Source organism: Myxocyprinus asiaticus, chromosome 45 (assembly GCF_019703515.2).
Source record: "Myxocyprinus asiaticus isolate MX2 ecotype Aquarium Trade chromosome 45, UBuf_Myxa_2, whole genome shotgun sequence".
NCBI classification, from domain to species: Eukaryota; Metazoa; Chordata; class Actinopteri; order Cypriniformes; family Catostomidae; genus Myxocyprinus; species Myxocyprinus asiaticus.
In genome coordinates this window covers 2,515,536-2,542,141 of record NC_059388.1, presented here as the reverse complement: position 1 = coordinate 2,542,141, position 26,606 = coordinate 2,515,536, and the positions used below count along the sequence as shown (strand labels likewise).

General features: G+C 37.1%; 1 protein-coding gene across 1 annotated transcript in view; it reads left to right on the top strand.

Annotated features, from left to right (window-relative positions):
- LOC127435317 (zinc finger protein ZFP2-like) overlaps positions 1-26,606 on the top strand; it is an 88,245-nt gene that overhangs the window by 45,983 nt on the left and 15,656 nt on the right. Inside the window, exons 4-5 of the mRNA XM_051688709.1 lie at positions 6,511-6,606; positions 23,902-24,012. Coding sequence (XP_051544669.1) covers positions 6,511-6,606; positions 23,902-24,012 — 207 coding nt within the window. The remainder of the gene's footprint in view (positions 1-6,510; positions 6,607-23,901; positions 24,013-26,606) is intronic.

Sequence of the window (26,606 nt, the reverse complement as noted above, 5' to 3'; positions counted from 1 at the left end):
AGTTGCCTACACTTGCACACATGGTTGGCACTATGGGCACAGGGAAGCAACATTCTCTAGGGCTGCACAGGTCGGGCACTCCCTTTGCAGACATGTGACACATGCAGCACCTTTGGGACCATTTAGTTCTCTTTTCTGCTCCTGGATTGTAACTTTTCTCAATCATTTGCGACATTCACACAGAGTTCCAACAGGCAGTCATGTGATAACTGTAGTAATGTATTGTATTTTATGCACTGGCAGTCCATCAGGGAAGTCAAGGAAAGCTGAACCTCCACATAAATGTATTCAAAATTAACATAACAACTAAAGTGTTACATTAACAGTTGTTATGCTCAATTTAACTACTAATGTGCTGAATTATGATACATATAATATGAAAGCATGTATTTTATTTATTTTTCTTTCATAGGCGGTAGGCTGGGCGAGTTTTAATCACACAAAAGTCAGAGGTGACTGACAGCATCAAAGTTCCACTCCGTAAACTTACAAATCAAAATGGATTTTCAAAGGACGCATCAGCATTGGCTGGGCCCTATAAATTCTGCGATGCGGAAAACGCGGACGGAATCGCAGAATCCAGTCATAAAAACAGAATTAACTATTAAATGCGGAATGTCACGTATTTCACATTTTGGGATCAAATGAATGTGTAAATGCACAATTAATCAAATTAAAATTGTGATATGTCCTAGTGTGATGATTAAACCACAAAGGCTGAGATTTAATTAAACAAATATCCTATACGGCAGGGGTCAGGAACCTTTTTTCACTGAGGAGCCTTTTTTTTCTTTTTTTTTTGGTTGATGCATTTTTTCGAAAGGGCCATAGCACAAAAAAATAATTTACTATTTTCAAAAACAAAATTTTTCAATAAATAAAATGTTTATATTGCCCATAGACTACTCAAAAACACAACAACAAATTTGCTAAAATTAATAGGTAACATGTTGCAATATGGAATTGAGTACACGTGTTTGTGCGGGTCTCCATAAAATTACTTGATTTTACAATTGTTCATGAAAAATGTAACTTCCCTTTTGGGCTGGGCGATATATAAAAAATATTCGAATATATGGTCAACCCCCCTGCCAAGGGTTGGTGAATATTTTTGCTTTATTGATTTTGCTTTAAAAATGTAATTAATTTATTGAAACATGAAAAATGTAAAAACATTTCTAAATTCAAATTGCACTTTAAATGAAATGAAAAAAGAAATCAAAATAACGAAGTGATTAAAAAATCTTTTATTACCACCTCCCCAAATCCAAACATTTACCATCTCCAACGGCCCCATTTGCTATCACGCAAGCATCCGTCAACGACAACAGGTGAAAAATTACGAATAGCCTACAAATTAAGAACAATTATAATTATTAATAATTATAATAATCATCATAATAAATAAATTACCTAATAAATTCCCTTGTGTTCCCAAAATAATGCTGCCTAAAGAAAATAAAATAGAACTCAATTTTAGGTTCAAGGTGAACGTGTCTTGTATTACTTTATGATTTAATCACTTTCGTCTTTGTTTCTTTAATACAAAGATACCTGTATATATTACTGAACCTGCAGAGTTGCGTTCACAATGTGTAAGAGTAAACTGCTCCGTGGAAATAAAGCAAACTAAACTCACAGCACCTCATGAGATGATCGGAGATCATTTGCAGCATTCTCATAGACTATTCTTGTAAACAGTTTTCAGTCGAATTAAAACAGAGAAAAAGGAGTGATAACTCTTTACATGCGCTTGTTTAGCCAAATATAAATGAAATCCAAATTAATGAAGAATCTCACAAGTGAAACAGTGTAGGAAATATATAATGTTCATTAAAGGAGCGGCGGATGGAGTTTCTCTTTAGTCAGTTGATGTAAGCTGGAATGGGGTCCTCCATTAATTTTTAAATTGGTCAGTCTGTAGATGCACTCTTATTTGATCTACTCTTCTTGCTATGTTGACAAGTGTAGGGTTGGTGATGGGAAAGATTAAAACGCATAGTTAATATTTGCATATCAGCCTCCACCTCTGCCCAGTGTATTTCTATGTATCTGATTCTTAAACGATATTGTGCTTAATTTAGTTACATTTTCTAGCGGGGTTTGGTGTGTTTTTAGGGTCATACTGGTCATTTTGTCCTTTAGACAGAGACGAATGAACACAACTAATTTTAGTCGTGTCTCAGTACAGTTAGGGTAAAGTGAATGTGAAATTTCAAATGCACCCCTATGTAATTCATCTTGGCGCCGACACTGGTTACACATCATAGTGCTATCATTTTCTATCATTGGACTATTATGTATTAAGATACCTTTGGTGCTTTTTTAAGCTTTAAAGTGAGTCATTATCTGCCATTGTATTGAGAAGATGCAGTGTGATATTCATGAATTGTGTTCCGCATAAGAAAGTCATACAGGTTTGAAACGCCGTGAGTGTGATTTCTGGGCGAACTATTCTTTTAACTAGTATTTTGCTGTATGTATTCTCATGTTTCGCAAATGGCAAAGAATTTCATTGGCCCTGATGTGTAAATTAACTTAAGAATTTAGTTATACTAGAATTTACACAAATATTTATGTGGTTGTTTGCAAATTGTCAAAGTCATCCGTTTTCAACATTTAACTTGTGATGGCAAGAACTAATGCAAATTCAACCAGTCTCCACATTATTTGTGGTAGCTTGCAATTTTGTGTAATTCCCGCAATTTTTCCACACACACACACACACACACACACACACACACAAAAATTTGAATCTGAGGTAATCCGATCGCTTTTCTCCATGTTTGACAGTGGCAAATGAATGCTGTTAAAGCTTTCTGCAGTTGAGATATATACAAATGCACAGCCGCCATTCTATCATCTCCACAGTAACAGAGGAAGCGGATGTCGTCATCTCTGTGTCACTGCGTGTATGAACCACAGCGAACAAGAACATCTGCCATTACACAAATGTTAAAGCTGATCATAATCCTTGTCTAAACGTTCCACAGACAGCGTGTGTACATCACATAGTACGGAGCCCCTTAGAGGACAGGGCGGGAATCATTTTTTCTGAAATAGTTTTGCATGCCCTCGCAATAGTTGCGTTCCCTCGCAATACATTTACTGTGGTTTTACTACAGTAACCATATTTTAACCATGATATTCATAGTGAAACCATAGTGATAAAACGGGAAAATGGAAACCATAGCAATAAATATAATAATTTTGTGGCTATCGTGGTTTAACTATGGTTTTATTCAGTAATATTGTGGTAATTTTAAAATAAGGTTTCATTTCTTAACCTTAGTTAACAAAATTAGTTAACATGAACTAACAATGAATAATACTTTTACAGCATTTATTAATCTTAGTTAATGTTAATTTCAACATACTATCACTTTTAAAATCAAACCATGGTTTTAATATAGTAATATTGTAGTAACCATGTTCAATTAACTAAATTCTGTGCGACAGAGATGTAAACTGCACTGGGTAGGGGAGGAGGCTATTGTCATATGGTAATTATGTTGTAGGCTAACCATTTTTTTTTAATTGTCTTTTTATTTATGTGGCGGAAATCATGCATGATTTTACTATAGTAATGTTGTAGTGACTATGAAAAGTAAGTTAAGTAACCATGTTTTTTTGGGGGAAGCCATGCATTTAATACAGTACACTGGATCCATATAGTAAGCATGGTTTTACTATAGATGAACCATGGTTAATCTTGTGGTTACCATGGTATTTATTGTAAAATAACCACAAAATTATGATGTACTACCATAGTTGTTGTTTTCCTGTATTAGTGCTATGGATTTACTATGAATATGGTTAAAACATGGTTATTTTAGTAAAACCATGGTATATTTATTGCGAGGAAAAGCAAGACTATTGTGAGGGCACTCTAAACTTATTGCGAGGGCACGCACAACTATTTCAGAAAACAATTCCCACCCTGTCCTCTAAAAGGGCCCCGTAGACCAGAGCTAGTTGTCACAGGGGAAGTTGTCACAAGGGCAATATCTCAGTAACTATACGGTTTTGAGTAAAAAATCAATTAAGAAAAATGTGTTCTCTATAGTAAAATTATTTTTTTATAATGTTCATAGATTTTAGTAGCCATGACTTTTTGGTATGTGTATATACAGAAATTGCCTTCAAAAAAATAAACCAACTCTGAGAATTATTCACTGGAGTGAAATGTGTGACAACTAGCCCTGCTCTCCCCTACATTTTCCAGTAAGTACTTTAAGGAATAGTTCACCCAAAAAGGATAATTATCTCATAATTTACCCATCCTCATGCAGTGTTAAACTCATATGACTTTCTTCTGCGGAACATAAACAAAGATATTTTGAAGAGTTTATTATGTCTGTTAGTCCGTACAATGTAAATCAATAAGGTCCAAAACTTTAAAGCTCCGAAAACATTTACATTTAATAATTTGGCAGATACTTTTATCCAAAGCGACTTAAAATAGAGGAATAATACAACATAAGTGATTCATCTTACGGAGACGTAAAGGCAGCATAAAATGAATCCATATGACTTGAGTGGTTTAATCCATATTTTCTGAAGCCGTATAATTGCTTTGAATGAATGTGAGAACTGACGCGTGCTCAATACAACCGGAAGTTCTCACAAGAACATGCAAACACTCAGTTTTGGACAGATTGTTCTTAGGGGATGGAAGTCGGCTGGAGCGCCCTCATTTCAAGTGTGGTGCACAGAGATGGGGAGGGTGGCGGCATTCGAGGAAATGTCATGTTGAAGGCTAGGCAAGTTAGATTCATTTAATAAAAAAATGGGGCAGCTACTTGGCCTTCTTGGAGGGCTCTCGGGAGGGGCAGTGGAGAGAGAAGTGTAGTTTTAAATGTGTGTGATTTATTTCATTTTTATATATTTTTTTTTTTCTTCTTTTTTGTGTGTGTATATTCAAGTGTGACCACGGGGATATTTGTTGAGGGTCAGGGTGGGGATAGGGAATAATGGGGGTTAAATGTTGATTCTGTGAATATATGTTTTGCTTTTCTTTGTCAATTGTGTGAATCAATACAACTGTTACTCAGAAGAAAAAAAATCAATTACAATAATGACAATTGTGCATTTTTATTATTTATTTTTACTCTGCGCTTGTGCATCAAATCTATCCAAGTGGCTCAAATGTTTTGACTATATTAACCAAAATTAATTCAGATCCAGTGACCATTTCTGGTGATGTCAGAAGGGGGTGACAAATGAGAGTCACTGAATCAACAATCAAAAGATCATTTGAATCCTTTAAAATGTGTATGTCTACAGACCTACAAAGAGATATTAGTAGAGGTTTTAAGCATTATAAGAACAAAGCAAATCCCTACAGTTTGTGAGCTGCTGAGCATGACTTTTATCAAAAGACATTAATAATAGTCTTATAATAATTATGAGTTTCAATAATGTCTGTACATTTTCATGTATAAAAAGTGTGTCTGCATATCTATTCACTTCAGTAAAATGCACAAGTGTTCTAAGAACACAGCAGATCTTTTTTCCTACAGTTTGTCGACTGCACACCAACATAGAGGTAAAAAACAGGAGCTGATTTAAAAATAGCTTTACATATTTAACACTGATCTAGTAATTTGCTTAAATTGGAAAAAAACAACTTGAAACCATTCTTCCATAATTAACATATTAGTTAGTGTTATTATTTGTTGTGCTATTAAAGCTGGTATTGAGAATTGTCAAATTTCACTACAGACTACTGGAAGTTTGGTATTGTGATAATATATAGACTTTCTAGTACATGGTAGATCTTGCTGCAATAACATGATAATAAAGTAGATCTCATTCCATAGAACTGTGAGTATCCCTGCTGTTAATGATGGCGAAGGAGGCTTTTCTTTATTTGACTACCATAAGTAACAAAATAATGATCATATGACAATAGCCTCCTCCCCTACCCAGTGCAGTTTACATTTCTGTCGCAGCTATTATGTTGGGCATCGCTCATAATTTTACAGAAATATACAAAGTGCACCACATTGATGCATTTAACTTTAAAATGTACAACATTTTCTTATGGGGGAGCATACCCCTGGACCACCCACCACAGTCTCACAAAATCCTGTGGGACACACTGGAGACTCATAATGAACATAATACTTGACTAAAAACTCAGAAATCAAGTAAATAAAACTCAGAGTCTTCACAGATAACAGCAGTTTAACAAAAACATAATCTTTGTGACTTCCCGTGTTTCTAGTTGTGATCTCTTTTCAATCTCCTTTGCTGACTGATTATATCCAAAATCTAACCATCAGTCATCAACAGAAAAATATTTAAATTGGGCGTTCTAGGTGTGTGCACACTACAGCAGGTGCATTATAAAATACTGTAGATTTGAGAGAGAATTGCATGTTTGTTTATTTCATGTTGTAATTCATATTAATATTATTAATATTCATACTGAATTTATCAGGGGGTTACAATTAGAAGTTGAGAACATCAGTAGATGATTTTAATGTTCTGTTACTGTGTCTTTAGGTAAGTGACTCAGACATGGAAAGTTTACAGGACAGTGTACTTCAGCTTGTCCTGAGCTTGCTGGGAGACTCCTTCAAAAGACAACACTTCTTTCAGGTCAGTGTTTTTTTTTTTTTTATTTATTTTTTTTTTAGATCCATTTAAAAAACTTGTATTAAAGACCTCATGAAATCAAAATGAGAATTCTGTAAGAGTGATACAAAAATGTGACAATATGCACTATGGATATAAAAAATAGATTTTGATAACATAGTGTTATCTTTATTAATTTCTCTCAATTTTGACCAATAAAAGGTTTGAACAGAAGAGGGCGTAGTAAGTGTAGGCCGTAATTGAACCTTAGAGGCATAAACTGTATGCTGTGCGTAGATGCCAAAGTGGTGGTTTGCATTTATGGTTCTACACTGATGTGTCGTTCTGTGAACAGGTGCGACTTTATTTCCGGAATATACTGTAGATATAGATATCAATGGGAGATTCACAAACTTCCACTGCTCTTTTATCATGAGGATTGAGATAGATTACTGACTACACAGCCAAGTGCTAGTATATTGAAAGAAAATGCCTTCATTTCTGAAATACAATACAGGCAATGTAATTCATGGATTCAAAAATGTTAATGAAGTTGTTCAAAACGAGTTCATCAAAGTATGAAGTATTTACGTACATTATTATACATGTTGCCATGGAGAGAGAAAATAAACCAGGCATTTACTGTTTGCTTGCTCCTGATTTTATTAATGCATGTTACAGGTCTTATTGTGGAGGATTCTTCCATGCATATTTGCTATTTATAAAAAAAATTTAAAAACATTTACCGCGTAATCTTTAATCAAAATATCATAACTTGCTCTTCCGGTGAAATGACCGACTCTGCTGACGTATGCAAGTGATAATCAGTTTTAACCCTGCCCCTTCAAGAGTCTTTTGAACAAACCTGCCATCAAAGCAGCTAATGCAGAGATGGAAATGTGTATTTTTCGGCCATTCCTGACCCCAAACTTCCTTGGTTATGGGCCCACTAACTTGAATTTACATTTTGAAAGAGGAATAACAGCGAAATTGCGGTTCTGTTGGAGACATTTCGTGCTTGATTTGCTGAGGTGATCACTACTGAATACAACATGACTCTAATACCTCTGGAGTTCATTCATATTTTTAAATGCAGATATCTTGGGATTTACAGCACGAGTAAGTGCTTTTACCCCTTTATATTTAGGGTATTGTGATTTCAAAACGTTTAAATATTGTAATCTTTATAATATTGTCGCTCTTTTCTAAACGGCTACTGCCTCATCATCAACATAGAACCACAATGTGCTATTATCAGTGTGTTGAGATCGCTGCTGAAATTCCCTGGTAACCGGCTCTGGGTCAAGCAACTATTCCTGAACACCAAAGGGGACCATTCTGGACTATTTTGAAGTTTCTTTTGCATATAACATGTTTTACACAGACATCTTTAACCGTTGACGTGTCTTTTAAAAGATGTGGTCAAGTTACAACTCAGAAAAGGAGATACCATTCATTTTCAATCAGCTACTCTGTTTCTTGCTGTTCTTGCGCCCATCTGCGCTATTTTTATTGTTGGTGTATGTAAACAAGCACTAGATGCACATCTTTGACCATTTTGATGTGTTTCCGGCGATGTACACATCAGTACAGGATGAGGCTGTTTGTGTGTGCGTCATGTTCCACCTTTGCAAAAGTTGTGTTGAGAAATATGTCTGAAGAGACAAAGACTATTGTGCAATGAGCAGCCCTATTTATATCAGAAAAATAAATCAATAATAATAAATATCGATAATCATCAGGAAAATCTTCTGATTATCAGTGCGTGAAAAAGGCATCGATCCCAAGCCTAGTTTATAATGTTGTGGAGCTTGTTCATTCTCTTCAGACTGAGTTTCAAATATGGCTGTATTTGAGGGGTTGCACAATGTTAGCCAATCATAACTGTGGGCGTTTAGGTTGAAGTTTAAAGGAGATGCTTAGGCCAAAACCAAGTGTTGAAATATTGTGATCTTTTACTTTCTTGTTTCTCAACGGCTACTGCCTCATCGTAAACATAGACCGCGATGTGCTATTAACAGTTGTGACGAGGAAGAGGGCGTGGCCTGGCCGTGAGGATGCATGGTGTGTCGACATGAGTCTCTCTTTCTCTCTCTCTCTCTCTCTCTCTGGCGTCTCTGGCTCCTCCTTATCTCTCTCTCCTGCTGATTGGGGCAACTCAGCACTAGGCGTGCATTCTCACAGCCCGGCCACGCCCTCCTCCTCATCACATCAATGTGTTGAGATTGCTGCTTAATTTCCTCGGTAACCGGCTCTGGGTCCAGCAACACGGTGGAAGGGGTGTGTGTTTGTGTCTGTGAGACTGCAAACTCGTATTCAGATCTGCCTCCACTCTGATATGCAATGCCCACTTTTCACAATCCAATAAACAACCGATAAATAAAATCAAGTCCCCACCATAATTTTTTTTCTTGTTCAATAAGCCGTTGCACTCTGAAATACGTCACAATACGGAAGTAAAGTTGGTCGCAACTTCTGTTTCATGCCGACTTTAAAGCTAAGAAGCTTTTGATAACTTTAGATATCTGGTCTGTGGTTACAAAGCAGACCAGTCACAGCTTTTGCGGTCTGCGTTGACACGATATTCTGTCCCATCACAACATATAGTTCTAAAAAACTCTAGACCTCTGTCAAATGCCCACAAAATAACGTTTCATCACACTTGTAGTAAAAGCATTCAGTCAGTGAACCAGATAGTTAGTGCATATCAAAGAGGGTCGCAAATATGAAATATCAGAAATATCCATAGAGTCGCTAACGTTAATGAATGAATAGAATACAACAGGCATGTTATTTTACTCACAGACTAAAAGCTGTTTATTTGTATACAGCATAGAGTTAAATATGTTATAAACAGATGTGGCTAATCTGTTGCATTTTTTTCATGAAACATAAACAGAATATGAAAACCTGTTAAACATGATTACTTTATAACAAATGCTCCCGATAAAAACAAAAAACAAAGGGCAAATACTGCATGATACGATGCTTAGATCCTGAGGTAATCTTCATGGAGCATATCTTGACATGCTGACCAGCTGAAGGGAAGTCAGGCAGCTGCTCCCGGGTCATGCAACCTCTGTGCGACTTATACAGAGATGCAACCAAACTTTTTTTTTTTTTCAACAACGCAATTTTGACCAGGTGCGACTTTAATTCCGGAATATACTGTAGATATAGATATCAATGGGAGATTCTCAAACTTCCACTGCTCTTTTATCCTGAGGATTGAGATAGATTACTGACTACTGATGTGATCTGTGAAGTTATTTAAGCTTACATTTATTGCTGACGTTTGACACAGAAGTATAAATTGTCCTTGAAGACACTAAAACACTTCTGCATGCTTTTATAACCTCATCATTTGTAATTTTTAGTGCCATCTTCAATACATCTCCTAATGTTAACTGTAAGACATCTGGTTTAATTCATTAATTATTAATCTGTTCATATTTTTGTACGTAAAAGTGATGATTAAGGCCCCGATATACTCACAGCGAAGTTCTTCATTCTTCGGCTAGAGCTAGACAGAAGTTTGAAACGGTCGAGCAATGGTATACTATTTGTTAACATTCAAAAAATCCTAGGTTTGCGAAGGCTGGTGGCGTGTGGGCATCTCGGCCATTTAGCCCATTTGGCGGCATCTCCTGGCAGCATTTAATAAAACGAGCTCCAATCCTGCAAATAAAACTCCCCGAAGCAAGAAGGCCATTTAGCTGCTCCATCAAGACAAGGCGGCTCCCTCAAGATAATGCGTAGTGGATGGAAATGCGCAACAATTCGTATTTTCTTTAAAAAATTTAGAAATGCACTTAAGAAATGATAAAGATATCAATGGAAACCCAGCTACAGACACACTTGGAGACTGTTGTATTAGAGCAGAGGGAGGGCAGGGGTCCCCCTGAGCATTTTGCAGGGGCAGGACTCTGTGCCTTGTGAACGCGCACAATGATTGAAAGGCAGAAAGTCTTCTGATTGACTAAACAAACAATCTGACCACAGCCCGTAGATATCTTTTTGTCACTGTTTACCAAGCCTAGGGCAGAGGCTACAGAGACCGATGTGATATTACATGACACCTAGTTCTATTATATCTGATAGGTAAAAACAATGTTTTCTGCATGTCATTTAATAAAATCACTTACAGCAACTTTAAAATGTGTTATCAATGACTACATGCCTCATTCCATTTTCACCTTGCATTAACATGCATTTCATATACGGATATTATTTGGATATTCTTTAGCTAGATTGCATTTACACCTTTCAGTCCAAACAAAGAAACCACTGCAATATGGAAGGCTCTACTTACATATTACATCAGAGGCTTTGGTTACTGAAAATTCACCCTCTTCTAGAGAAATTTAAAAGCATTGAAGGATAATTCAAATGCTTTCCATCACTTTGACAGTCAGGGTTTTTTCCTTTAATAAAACATTTGTTGGTGGCCACCAAAGATATATTTCGAGTCGCCAAAGCAAATTTAATGACATTCTCGCATACAGTGCTTGGTAAGTGCTAAATATACTTCTCATCTGAAATACATGAATGAAGCGTGGTTTCAAGTGAGCCAAATAGTGATTAGAAAACAGGAGAGAGATGCAAGTGGGTGGGGATTTGAGGAGCGAGACGAGATATTCCAAGTGTATTACAATGGAATAATTAATGGGATATTGTTCATTGTTTATTTCTTTTAGGACTGAATATGACAATACTAAAAATAGATAAAGAAATGTAAAAAGTGAAAAAAGTGTACTTAGAAATAATAAATATATGAATAAATGTTTACATTTAACATAAAGGAGTATTTCTACATTTATTTCCTCATTTATTTATTCATACATTTATTTCCACATGTATTTATATATTTATTTCCACATTTATGTATTTCTACATTTCTATGTCCATATGGTAATGGGACATATCCGTCCAATAGGACAATTTTAAAAGCACATAAACATGTACAATAGGCTAACTCACAGAACTTCTTCAGTGTGCCTGATATCAACCTGCAGTCACACAGATGATTAATACAGCACAATTAATACCGGTAATCTACTACAATAGCTGATCATTTCGCTCTAAACGTCATGCTTGTGCTTAAGTTAAATGAAAGACACGATGAGCTAATTTTTTCACTTTATGTTCTACTTTTTTGAAACCCTCACCTCGAAATTTGAACATAAGTGGTCAAAAGAGATGCATATTAGGGCTGTCACTATCGATTATTTGGTGGAAACATTTAGTTTAACACAACCCTTGGTTACATGTATGGCTAAGTAATAGCTAATTAAACCAACAATTGCTTATATTTGTTTTTTTAAATGTGTTAATTCTCCATAAAATAAACTTAGACTGAATAAGTGTGATTGGTGGGCAGACATTTGCTCTCCCTGAAATCACTCACTTGTTCATTTACTATTCCCTATAGCCTGTGAATGCCACATAGTGCCCTCTATTTGGGAGCGATTTTTGAGGCTGATCTGAAGGGAACTGACCTCATAAAAGCTAAACACTTCCTAAAGTCTACACAGAAGGAGAGTAGTTTGGTTAGAAATAGGTTAATAACATTTGATCTGGCAAAAACATCCAAATTAATAGTCAAGTCATTTTAATTTGTATAGCGCTTTTCACAACACACAATTTCAAAGCAGCAGTACAGAAAATTATACTTTAAGACATTACAGATATTACAGCTTCTTTTTCTGTTAGTCATAATAATAGTGTGATTTAATAAAACACATGATTGTTAATTGTGCCTTAAGATAAAAAATTTAATAAGTAAATAATATTTGTATTTAGACCCCCAGTGAGCAGGCTAAAGGGGAATGTGGCAAGGAGCACAAAACTCCATTAGAAAAATAACCTTGGAGGAAACCCGGCTCACTGTGGGGGCCAGATCCCCTCTGGCTAAACAGCATGAATATAATGCCAATATTAGTTATTTATGTGTGGCACAAGTCATGATTTAAAAGTAGTAAACTAAGTAAGTGTTAGGGGCCAATGTTTAAACCAAAAAAAAATTGGTATGAACTAAGATTAATGACTAAAATCTTTGAAGTCCATCCTGAATTAACTGTGGAAGTTCACACTGATGCATTATCCTTTGTTATTTGGCTGATGATGGCTTTAGTTGGTCATTTATTTTTTATCTATGTTTTCCATTTTAAGAGTGTAGTCCATCATTAGACCAAGGTGATGCAGGCTTTTAGTCCATCTTAAGTCCAAGTGTCAGGCAGTGGCCAGTGAAGTCAGTGAATCCTCCATGTCTTATGGTTGAAGGTGGCATCAGTCCATCCTCTGTGTAGTCCTCTCTCAGCAACACGTAGTAGTGGGAGTCGAACATCAGGCAGGACTGGAGCTGGATCTGGCAGGCTCTAGTAAGACAGTGAAACAAATGGAATAATATTAGCGTAGATGTCATTCACTTTAAAACAGGATTATAGGATAAGTGTTTCTGGTTCTGGCAGACCTAACTAATCAGAATCAGAAAGAGCTTTACTGCCAAGTATGCTTCCACATACAAGGAATCTTTCTTGGTGACAGAAGCTTCCAGTGCACAACCAATACAACATTAAGACAGAGATAATAGCAATAATGTAAAAAAAATAGAATAAAAATAAAAAGCGAATAGAAATATAAGTATATATAGAAATACACAATAAGACAAAAATATACATATAGTATGTACAAACACAAATTTGTTATATACAGTGCAAGGGAATGTAATGCAGAAGAGGCAGGATATGTTAAATAATATAACTGACTAGGCTGTGTATTGCACGTAATTATAGTATAGAGTTAACTGTTCATGAGATGGATAGCCTGAAGGAAAAAACTGTTCCTGTGCCTGATGGTTCTGGTGCTCAGTACTCTGTAGCGTCGGCCAGAAGGCAACAGTTCAAAAAGGTAATGGGCAGGGTGAGTGGGGTCCAGAGTGATTTTTCCAGCCTTTTTCCTCACTCTGAAAGTGTACAGTTCTTGAAGGGAGGGCAGGGGACAACCAATAATCCTCTCAGCAGTCTGAACTGTCCTTTGTAGTCTTCTGATGTCTGATTTCATAGCTGAACCAAACCAGACAGTTATTGAAGTGCAGAGGATAGACTCAGTGACTGCTGAGTAGAACTGTATCAGCAGCGCCTGTGGCAGATTGAACTTCCTCAACTGGCGAAGGAAGTGCAACCTCTGCTGGGCCTTTTTCACAATGGAGTCAATATGGGTCTCCCACTTCAGGTCCTGTGAGATGCTAGTGCCCAGGAACCTGAATGTCTCCACTGCTACCACCGTGCTGTTTAGAATGGTGAGGGGGGAACAGTGTTGGGGTGTTTCTCCTAAAGTCCACAATCATCTCCACTGTTTTGAGCGTGTTCAGCTCAAGGTTGTTATGACTGCACCAGTGAGCCAGCCGTTCAACCTCCCTTCTGTATGCAGACTCATCGATGGCCAATGACAGTAGTGTCATCTGAAAACTTAAGGAGCTTGACAGAGGGGTCCTTGGCGGTTCAGTCGTTGGTGTAGAGGGAGAAGAGTAGTGGGGAGAGCACACATCCCTGGGAGGCACCAGTGCTGATCACATGTGCTGGAAGTGAATTTCCCCAGTCTCACTAGCTGCTGCCTGTCCATCAGAAAGCTCTACTGACAGATAGATGTGGGAACAGAGTGCTAGGTTAATTTATTCCATAGAAGAGCTGGGATGATGGTGTTGAATGCCGAACTGAAGTCCACAATAAGGATCCTTGCATATGTCCCTGGTCTGTCCAGATGTTGCGGGACATGATGCAATCCCATGTTGACTGCATCATCCACAGACCTGTTTGCTCGATAAGCAAATTGATGGGGATCTAGAAAGGGTCCAGTGATGTGCTTCAGATGTCAGAGTGATGGGTCTGTAGTCATTAAGGCATTAAATAAATAAATAAAAATTAATTTATTTCTAAGTTAACTTTTTTCCCCCTTTTTTTTTTTACATTTCTTTACAAATGTATTATTTTTTTTATTGTCACATTCAGTCCACCATAATTGTTGGGGTGACAAGATTGCATGACGTGTTCTTTACATTGCAATAGCAGAATAAACAGAAACATGCAAGAAACAGCAACACAGAACTTCAGGAATGGATGACTGTAGCTTAACCTCATCACATAATTAATTACTTTTTAACAATAATGAAAATGCATTTGCATTTACACCATCTTTGAATGTTGTCAGAATACATGTTGGGTGCATACAGTGCATTCAGAAAGTATTCAGACCCCTTCATTTTTTCACTTTTTCTTATGTTGCAGCCTTATGCTAAAATGCTTTAAATTATTTTTTTTTCACATCAATCTACACTCCATACCCCATAATGACAAAGCAAAAACCAGATTTTTGATAACTTTGCAAATTTATTAAAAAGAAAAAAACTGAAATATCACATTGACACAAGTATTCAGACCCTTACCTCAGTACTTTGTTGAAGTACTTTGGGCAGCGATAACAACCTCAAGTCTTACATTTAATAAGATGTGACAAGCTGTGCACACCTGGATTTGGGGATTTTCTGCCATTCTTCTCTGCAGATTCCCTCAAGCTCTGTCAGGTTGGATGGCGACCATCGATGGACAGCCATTTTCAGGTTTCTCCAGAGATGTTCGATTAGGATCAAGTCTGGGCTCTGGCTGGGCCACTCGAGGACATTCACAGAGTTGTCCTTAAGCCAATCTTGCGTTGTCTTGGCTGTGTGCTTAGGGTCATGTTGGAAGGTGAACCTTTGGCCCAGTCTGAGGTCCTGAGTGCTTTGGACCAGGTTTTCTTTAAGGATATCTCTGTATTTTGCTGCATTCAGCTTTCCTTCAACCCTGACCAGTCCCAGAGTCCCTGCCGCTAAAAAACACCCCCACAGCATGATGCTATCACCACCATGATGGTGATGAGCAGTGCCTGGTTTCCTTCAGACATGATGCTTGGAATTGAGGCCAAACAGTTCAATCTTTGTTTCATCAGACCAGAGAATCTTGTTTCTTACAGTCTGAGTGTCCTTTAGGTGCTTTTTCATGTGTCTTGCACAGAGGAGAGGCTTCCATCTGGCCACTCTGCCATAAAGCCCAGATTGGTGGAGTGTTGCAGTGATGGTCGTCCTTCTGAAAGTTTCTCCCATCTCTACACATGATATCTGGAGCTCAACCAGAGTGACCATTGGGTTCTTGGTCATCTCTCTTACTAAGGCCCTTCTCCCCTGATTGCTCAGGACAAACTGAGCAATTGAGGGAGAAGGGCCTTGGTAAGACAGGTGACCAGGAACCCAATGGTCATTCTGGTTGAGCTCCAGAGATCATGTGGAAGAGTTCTGGTTGTTCCAAACTTCTTCTATTTAAGAATTATGGAGGCCACTGTGCTCTCAAAGATATGGGAGAAATGGGATGCACCTGAGCTAAATTTCAAGTCTCAAAGCAAAGGGTCTGAATACTTAGTATATCAATGTGATATTTCAGTTTTGTCTTTTTAATATATTTGCAAAGTTATCAAAAATCTGGTTTTTGCTTTGTCATTATAGGGTATGAAGTGTAGATTGATATGGGGAAAAAATCATTTAAAGCATTTTAGCATAAGGTTGCATAACAAAATGTGAAAGAAATGAAGGGGTCTGAAAACTATCTGAATGCACTGTATATAGCTGTCATTTAATGTTGTCAAGTGCTATCCGATAGCGATCCGATCACTAAAAACGCATGCTAATGCAAGGTGTAAATGGGGCTTATGAGTAGAATTCACAGTGGATTAGTAAAAGGTGCTGTTTTAACCACTCAATGGTGATTTAAAGTAATATGTATTCAGTAGATAATGTGTCTTGTTTACATTTTGCATTAATGGCACTAATGTGCTAACACTCTATACCTGGCCATAATATGCACCAATAACCCTGTATTATTGTGTTTTATGATGACACTGATACTACAGCAAAGGTATAACTGGGTGTCAGACAGGCATAAATGAGCAGAAAACAGACAAATGAATGATGATTATAGGCATATCTTACTGTAGGCAGATGTGTTAATGGCATTCGGCTGCAGACGGCACATGAATGCAGAACAATATATAGAATGAATGGGCACATAGATTATTTGAGTAGATTTGGTTCCTTTTGTAGACTAATTTAGAAAAATCACATACCTTGGTCTTGGAAAATGTCTCTATGCGAACATGTAAAATATTTTTAACCAGAATTAGCTGTTGGCCTCAAGCGGAGACTATTTAGACTGAGACAGAGCCCTTGTATTAAAATGAATGGGAGAAATTGGAACACCCAATATAGCAGATCTAGAAAAGGATGTACCTTACAGGTAAAAGAGCCAATCACCTTTCAGAAACAGACATCGCCTGTCAGTCAAATCGGGAAGGCGTTGTAGCCAGTAAGAGAACTACTGGCATTATTATCACACCAGTGAGGTTTTGTAGGACTAATGACACACGGAAAGATTAAGGTCTGTTAACACTTGTTTCCTCCATGTGTTTAATGCTTTATTAAAATGATGCCCAACAAAAAAAAATGTTGACGAAGAATGAAGACTCTTGTAAGCCGTCAGTTTTTCGCGAGCTTACAGCAGGAAACTCTTGAGGGAAAACACAAAGATAAATGTCCTTCATCTGCCACCGTAGTGCCGCTATGACTTCTGGGACTTCAATGGGTTCTTGCCTACAAGAGACCATCCGATGCACCCTTGATATTCGGCCTGATCAAGAGCACATCCAGCAGTGCTTGAAGTGGGAGGGTACTCATCTGTACGCAGTACCTGCACTTCTATAATTTTGTCTACTGTGTGCTCCAGTACGATGTAATTTCTTTAATGTAAGTCAGTGGATGATTTAATGTGGCCTTTCTAAAGTATAGGTGCAGTTGTATATGAATTTTACCATGTTTAGCAAAGTGATTGTTATAAGAGTACATGTATAATAAAGACAGACACTCGGGACAGCATCGGTCTAAAATCACTCTCCTAATGGCTTTAAAGGAATAGTTCACCTAAAAATGAAGATTCTCTCATCATTTATTCACCCTCATTTCATCCCAGATGTGTATGACTGTCTTTCTTCAGCAGATCACAAAGGAAAAAAAGCACATAGCCATTATAAAAGTAATCCATACGACTCCAGTGGATTAATTAATGTCTTCTGAAGCGAAACGCTAGGTGTAAGAAATAGATTCATATTTCAAACTTTTTTTACTAAAAATGTTCGCTTCCGGCCAGCTCCTTGACAAGTGTGGTTCAAACTGCCTCTCACTTGATGTGTGTAAATCTTCTCTGCATAGATATTCATACGTAGATACCTTATTAACTAGGGTGACCATATTCTGGTTTTCCAAAAAGAGGGCACCTTTTTTGGGGGGGGGGGGTGGGGTGGAATAATAGGGTTCAAAACAGTGTTACTATGAATGCAAACTTTAATACAGTGAAAAAAACACTCTATTAGCATAACATAAATATATATAAATAAATAACAAATTCCAACATTCTTTTGAGTGTCCATGAACTAAAATAAAATATTTGATTTGATGAGTGTACCTTCATTTACTATTACTATTATGCTGAATGGCCATGGAAAATGAGATAATAATTTTACCTGGTAGCAAAAAATAGTCAGTTAATTTACCTGATGAACTTTCACCTTTTGCTGACTTTATGCTTCGCAGAGCTAATGTGTGCTTCTAAATCACTTGCACCTTTATTAGCAACTGACACATAAGTGCCAGCTTTACATGTCATACCTTCTGCTTCCCACGGATCTCGACCTGGACGAAAGCATGGGAATTTTTTGTGCAAATCTTCTGTAAATTTGCACTTTCATTTGGGCATTGTTTCCACTCAGCTGTCATTTGCTGCTACTGTCAAGCAGCTGTTTGATGCCCAACACAACAGCGCTTCGCATTCGCGGAGAGATTGACAGGCAGGAATTTGGCCAATAGTTGCTGCAAGCCTCTTATAATTGACCAATTGGTGTGCGAGAAGGCGGGACTTACAAAGACGGGTTAAAGAAATGCAAATATGCGCACACACACAATGAAGTATTAGACCAGATGCACGTCGTAATGCAATTAAAGCCGAATCCCGGACATTTTCGCAAATTTAGAAATCCCGGCCGGACGCTTTTTTAAGGTCCGAAAAAGAGGACATGTCCGGGAAAAAGAGGATGTATGGTCACCCTATATTAGCAACTGTTCCTATAGGCCGCGATACTGTTTCCACACAAAAGCAGTTTATGCAGCGGTCTGAGCAAGGAACTTGGTCTGAGGCATCTCCTCCATTAACTTGCATTCAAACCGATTCAAACAGCTCTACATGTTGACCGCTCCAAGATGGTGCCGCAGTTAACGTATCCAAACCAGCCGAATGAGGCATCTATAACCTAGTTTCCATCCACTTTTTGCACTGTTTTGTTATCGACAACGTGAAAATGCATAAACAAAATTCTCAGAATTTGCCGTCTTCTGCCTGTTTCCATTCAAATGGCGTTTTATCGATAAAAATGGTGTGCGTGATGACGTTATGCTTAAAAAACACTTTGTCGCATAGGTTTTGGTTTATCGCAAAATAAATCTGCCCTTATGCCGTTTCCATACAGAAATGTGTGTATATCGCTAATTGTGCACCTTTTGCCTCCCAGATGTCCCTAATTTTTCCCCCCTGAAGTTTTGGTAAAATGGCGAGAGTATTGAGACAATTCATTGAAATTAGCCAGCTTACTGTCATTTTAATTTCACTAATAAATGCAATCAGAACAGTTGCCCTTCTGATAGGACTGTAATATCGGTCCTGATGTTGCTCCTATCGCAGGTTGCCACCGGTTCTGACCCGAAAGCGGATCGTCATGGCCCTGTTCAAGCTGGCAACCTGCACCAAGTAGTGGGGGAAACTTTCAGTCTTAGTATAAGGACCATCCATTGATGTGTATATGCTGTGTGCACAACTATTAAAGAAAAATTGATGCGGTGTAATATCAGAGTTTACATATATGATACATTCCTGATATTCAATAGGCTATTATGAACAATCATCTAATCTAAATCATTGCCATCACAACTGCATTATGTCCCGCATATTTGTCCAGCAACTTTTAACGACCAACTGAAGCTGATTGTCATCTAAAATTAATTTGAACATCATAATGCAATTTATATTTTCTGAAGAAGCTCAGCAAATGCGATCCGAGGTAAAGAGGGTTCGATTTTAAATATTTAAACGTTTTAAAATGTTCAAAAGCTGGTTTTCTGGAATTGATCTCATTGGACAAATAGTTCTGACAGTTTATAGTCTTGAAAAAAGTGTAGAACATTCTGAGAATGTCATTCAGCCGACTTTTTTTCATCTACAGAACAGGTAAGGCTAATTTAAGTTTGTGTAAAGAAAAGGCAATTAAATAGGCCTAACAATATTATTTTTTCGTTTGGTAATTTATTTTTTTAATTTAATGCTTTTTTCGTTTGGTAATTAATTTCATTTAATACAGGGAATTCTGCTGGCATTTTTCCAAAAGTAAATTAAACAATAATTTATTAGAATTGGGCTATATGTTAGTGTTCCAAAAAAGTACACTGATGCTTTTCTTCTAGTATTGTGTGTTTATCTTTAATTTAAAACATCTTTGTGTTTTTTGTGTTTTTTTGTATTGTGGGCTAATTCCGTGACTACGTCTATTATTTTGAATGGTGTGAAAAAGCAACTTTAATAAATAAACGGATGACTACCGCGATTAAATTAATCGCAAACAGTGGCCATTCATTTGTTCTCCGTGATACTAAATATTTGTGTTGGCACTCCTGGAAGTGTCATGACGCAGATGTGTTTGCAGCACTGGATCTATGCAGGTGTGCCATTAAGACCAACCCATAACAGTGCGAATAATATTTCACATACAATAAATTGGCTTTCAAAGATGTATATTCTACCTTGTCGTCATGATTAACACAGGCTAAAGATTGGGGCAAATTCTGTCATGTGACACTACATTTTTGCGTTAATGCCAATTTTCTCGACAAAAAGTGTTTCCAAACCAGTTTTTCGAGACATTTGAAGTATCGACATAGCGTTTATGTGCTAGAGTTAAACGGAAAAATATTATGTCGACATTTGTGAAATTTTAGCGATAATTTGTGTTTCCATCAGCTATATCGGTAAACTTTTTGATGCGCTACACTTTTTGTCGCAAAAAAACCTTTGGATGGAAACATAGTTATTGACACTGCGCTTCCGTATTTTTTCGTATTTCACACATCAGTTCTAACGTGAACTTCAAGAGGCTGCGTGATCTCGACTCTAGTGAATCTTTAGTAAAATAAAGTTTTAAATCTTGATCCATTCCTTACATACACCTAGCGTTTCCTTTAGAAGACATTCATTATTCCTTTGGAGTCATGTGGATTACTTTTATGCTGTGTTTATGTGCTTTTTGGAGCTTCAAAAAATTGCCACCCATTCACTTGCATTTTATGGATCTAAAGAGCTGAAATGTTCTTTCAAAAATGTTTGTGTTCTGCCGAAAAAGACAGTCACACACATCTGGATTGCATGAGGGTGAGTAAATGATGAGAGAATTTTCATTGTTGGGTGAACTATTCCTATTTACCTGCTATAATGCTTGGATATGTTTTCTGGTAGGGTTGTTGAAGCTTACATTGTTTGTCACCTCATGAACCGATCGTGATTTGTTTTTTTGTTACATGTGTTCTTAGGGTATTTTTTTTATCTGTTTTTACCTCAGTCACAGAAATGCACAAGTTTTATTTTATTTTATTTTTTTATATGGCTGACGAAGACTTAATTGTCTAAACGTTTTGTGTAAAAGTGTAAGCACATTTTTGGAGCAATAAATCAGTGTATGGACACTTCCCATTTCATCCTTTTAGCAGATAGCCAGTTTAAACTGATCTAAAAGCCACTATAGGTACAAGGTGGTGAATGTATGTTCATCTCAAGTTGTTTATATTGTAGCGATTACATAGCACAGTAATATTTATTAAATTGTTTAGCATGTAACCATCTCTTTTTTCTAATTTTACTTCCAAACGATTAAAAATGTATTATTGTAATTGTTATTTTGCATATCTCCTCATTATTTAATCCTCGTTTTGCATTTTTATAGTAGTCTTGTTTGCAGTGCATACACCTACTATTGTAGTTTGACGGTTCACTTGCATTGTTCATTGAGGCTGTGGATTGTAAAATAAAAATAAAGGGTCTTCAATTGGACTTAAATCAATCATTTCACGAGTTTCACCTATTAAATTGATATGTATAGTACAATACAAACATAAATGTGTATTGTGTAGTGGATAAAACACTTTAATAACACCATATTAAAATATAATTAAGAATTAAGTAATATATCGGTTATAAATGTTTAAGTGAATAACATAATATCAACATGAAAATAGCTCGTCATGACTCCACTCTGCAAGTAATCTCCGAGTCCTCAACCATGAGATTCATCTGGCAGAAGAGCAGTGTCAAATCACGTTAAGCTTTCCTATGGCCAGACCTCAAAAATGTTAATTTAATACCCCTGTCTATTTTAATGTAAATAAATGCATATTATTAAAGGTGCATTCAGTAACTTTTGTCTTTGTGTCATCTTGGACTTACACTGACACCTAGTGGCTTGGATAGAGCATCATTTAAAATCAATAGTTCTCAGTTTCAGATGCCATGTAGAAATGTAGTATTCACAGTCAGCCATGATTACTTTAATCAATGAGTGAAAGTGTCAAATAACAGGACTGTTACTGAGAATAAGTGAGTAGTATTCTGCTGGTCATGTGATTCTAAAATGGCAGCCCACATGAGCGGAACCTCTCCATGTAGAATAAAACAGCTTTTATAAGGTTACTGATATGACTGGAGTCTTCATTTTAACGTGAGTGCTCATGATTTTATACATATATTGTAAAATTGCAATTCATGTCTTTAGGAGTTAAACTTCTTTAATGCGGAAAAAATGACTGAGTGCACCTTTAACTGTTTTTTGTTTTTGATGTTGTCATGTTAGTTACAATGAAAATGTTTGGTAAGAGAAATACGGGGAAAAGTTTGGCCCCCGTTGAGTTTTCATCTAGATAATCTGGCCCCTGCAAGAAAGTAGTTTAAGAGCCCTGCCGAATATTATAAACCCCCAGATTTTTTTTAATTTATTTTTTTTAATAAACTTATGTTGTGAACAAAAGCAGTCTGAGTATCATTTATTTCCCCAAAATATCAAGTTTTATACTTACAAGGAGAGCACCTGCACTTTTTATATTCCACTTCAAGCACTGACATCTGGGCAGTTTTATGCATTCTCTGTACTTGTGTTCTTGAGGATTGGAATTTTATTTCGGCAGTGGATGATGATGATGTTGAAAGAGTCCACGAGAACGTCAGAACATATAAGAGCGTACATTGAGAAACAGCCCATGATTCCATGGATTTTACTGCTGTTTTGAAATATGTTCTTTGATCGTAATCTTGACCAACCTTTTTGGAGATGTTGGTCTTTCCTCATTCGAGTAGATAGGAGCTGTACATTTATGCTGATTGTTATTACATTAGCTGCCCAGGAGCGTTCCCAAGATGGCCACTGTGTGGACTGATTTGCCTTGTAAGGTATTTTGCCTCTAGGTACGTGGCGCACCAGGTCATGCTTACCGATAACATGGACCGATGGATGTAAAAAAGGTGTTTAGCAGCCGGTACAGAGTTTGCACTGGCGAGCTGTTTCAAACTATCTAACAAACTCAGAAACACACATGTTTTGGCCAGATTTTGTTTGAAATGATGTCACATTCATTCTTTGATTTTGCTAGAAGTATATCGGGGCCTTTAAAATAGAATCTGAAGCTTTCACATGATGCACTCTTTCTCAGATGTCTGATGTGTGCTTACTGGAGAATAATGTTTTCAACAACACTTATTTTTCATTTTAAAGGTGTTGTGTGCACTTAGGATGTGTACGCGTAATTGACTAGTCGAGTACTCATTTAGAACCAACTAATTGACTAACAGTATCTGAACTTTGCAAATGTATTTTTCTTTATGCCCTTGCCTTTGTAACAGTGAGATTTAGATGAGGGATGCAGAAATGTATACATATTTATATTTAATATAACGTTAATATTTATAAGTATATTTCATAGTATGTATATTATCCTAATGTTAAGCTATGTAAGCTCTGGGTGAGTGCATTATTGAATTATTGTTCTATTTTTTATTTCATAGATACATCTTTTAACACACAAATGGCAGTACACAATGTACATTGCTGCATTAGCAAGTGTGATGAAGCATGACTGTAAATGAGTGTGTGTTTCAGGAGATATTTCCAGTGGAGTACGGTCCTGACTTTGATAAAGCACTGCAAGTCCTTGTTGGCTTCTTCCTCTCCAGATTGGAACAACTTCTGCCTGTGCCAAACTTCAAACAGGTCTGAATATATATGCACTTATTAATTCTTCACCATATAAGAAAGATTTAAGCCAGCTCAGCCTGTTATTTGTGTAGTTGACATGTCCTGCAGTGTTACATGCCATACTCCATCTAAAAATATTTTCAACAACATTTTGCCCATTCTTGTGTAAATATCATGTGTACAGTTTTATGCCCTCAAATTTACAGTAGTGATGCAGCGAAAGGGATTTTCTTAGCCGAAATGGAAAATTCTGGACACTTGGCTGATTTTTTTATTTTTATTTTTTTTTATTAGACTTTGTTTGAAATATACACTATTTTAAGAATGTGAAATGTCAGAACAACAGTAGAGAGAATTATTTATTTTAGCTTTTATTTCTTTCATCACATTCCCAGTGGGTCAGACGTTTACATACACTTTGTTAGTATTTGGTAGAATTGCCTTTAAATTGTTTAATTTGGGTCAAATGTTTGGGGTAGCCTTCCACAACCTTCTCACAATAAGTTGCTGGAATTTTAGCCCATTCCTCCAGACAGAACTGGTGTAACTGAGTCAGGTTTGTAGGCCTCCTTGCTCGCACACACTTTTTCAGTTCTGCCCACAAATTTTCTATCGAATTGAGGTCAGGGCTTTGTGATGGCCACTTCAATACCTTGACTTTGTTGTCCTTAAGCCATTTTGCCACAACTTTGGAGGTATGCTTGGGGTCATTGTCCATTTGGAAGACCCATTTGACCAAGCTTTAACTTCCTGGCTGATGTCTTGAGATGTTGCTTCAATATATACACATCATTTTCCTTCCTCATGATGCCATCTATTTTGTGAAGTGTACCAGTCCCTCCTGCAGCAAAGCACCCCCACAACATGATGCTGCCACCCCCATGCTTAACAGTTGGGATGGTGTTTTTCAGCTTGCAAGCCTCACCCTTTTTCCTCCAAACATAACGATGGTCATTATGGCCAAACAGTTCAATTGTCGATATAGGACCCGTTTTACTGTGGATATAGATACTTGTCTACCTGTTTCCTCTAGCATCTTCACAAGGTCCTTTTTTGTTGTTCTGGGATTGATTTGCACTTTTCGCACCAAACTATGTTCATCTCTAGGAGACAGAATGCGTCTCCTTCCTGAGCAGTATGATGGCTGCGTTGTCCCATGGTGTTTATACTTGCGTACTATTGTTTGTACAGATGAATGTGGTACCTTCAGGCATTTGGAAATTGCTCCCAAGGATGAACCAGACTTGTGGAGGTCAATTTTGTTTTCTGAGGTCTTGGCTGATTTCTTTTGATTTTCCTATGATGTCAAGCAAAGAGGCACTGAGTTTGAAGGTAGGCCTTAAAATACATCCACAGGTACACCTCCAATTCAGTACACCTCTTATCAGAAGCTAATCGGATAATTGTCTAAAGGCTTGACATCATTTTCTGGAATTTTCCAAGCTGCTTAAAGGCAAAGTTAACTTAGTGTATGCAAACTTCTGACCCACTGGAATTGTGATATAGTCAATTAAAAGTGAAACAATCTGTCGGTAAACAATTGCTGGAAAAATTACTCTTGTCATGCATGAAGTAGATGTCCTAAATGACTTGACAAAACTATAGTTTGCTAATATTAAATCTGTGGAGTGGTTAAAAAAATGAAACCTAAGTGTATGTAAACTTCTTCAACTGTAGTTTAACAAATCTGCCTTTTAAACCCAAAGTTTATCAAATATTGGGCATTTATCACATGTAAAGCCTTTATTCAGAAAATTTTTGCATTCAGCAATTCAGTTTGTGATTGGATTTTGGGATTGTAGCTTTAAGATGTGTTGTGGGCCAACCATTTGATCCGTTGCTGGTTATGTGCGGATTTGAAAATTTAAAAAAAGCAAATACATATGCATGCACAAGAACTTCACAGATCTTCTTCAGTATGCCTGATATGAACATGCAGTGACACAGATGTTAAGCACACACATCTGACAGTTAAAACATGTATTCCGCTAAAATAACTCTGAAATCTGCTGTAAACATCATTTTTGTGCCCATACTAAATGCAAGTATAATTAAGAGAAACGGTGTGCCGGTTTATAGCGCTTTTCTCTTCTTTTACTTTCTGCGCTTTATTATCATGCATGCAGTAATAAACTGACTTGATTGATGTATGCCATATGAAATCAGAGTCTCTCCCCTCAAAATCCAAGCATAACTGGTCAAAAGAGACAACCAGGTCTACTTGTGATCGGATCATCCAAAACGCTTCTTAATACCCGGTGTAAACAGGGCTTCAGTCGGGGACGTATGGTCCTGTAGTTGATACACCTAGTCGCGTAGTGTGCAGCGTACCACCACGACCGAAAACAAAAGACTTTGAGTCTTTAAGTGTATGCAGGGCGCTGACTGCAAGTCAAGTAGTCTGGGCTTGGCCTTAAACTCTCTGCTATGGGAGAGCTGCGATTGGACTCGTGTTTGTCTCCGCTGATGTAGAGTGTGGCTCGAACAGTAGGTGGGGATATTTGACCGCTGCTGTTAGGAGTGGCTCACACTAGACAGCCTTACAGCCTCTGTACAAGCATGGGAAATGCTCTTTACTAATGCGCTAATAACCAATAGAGTGATTGCCT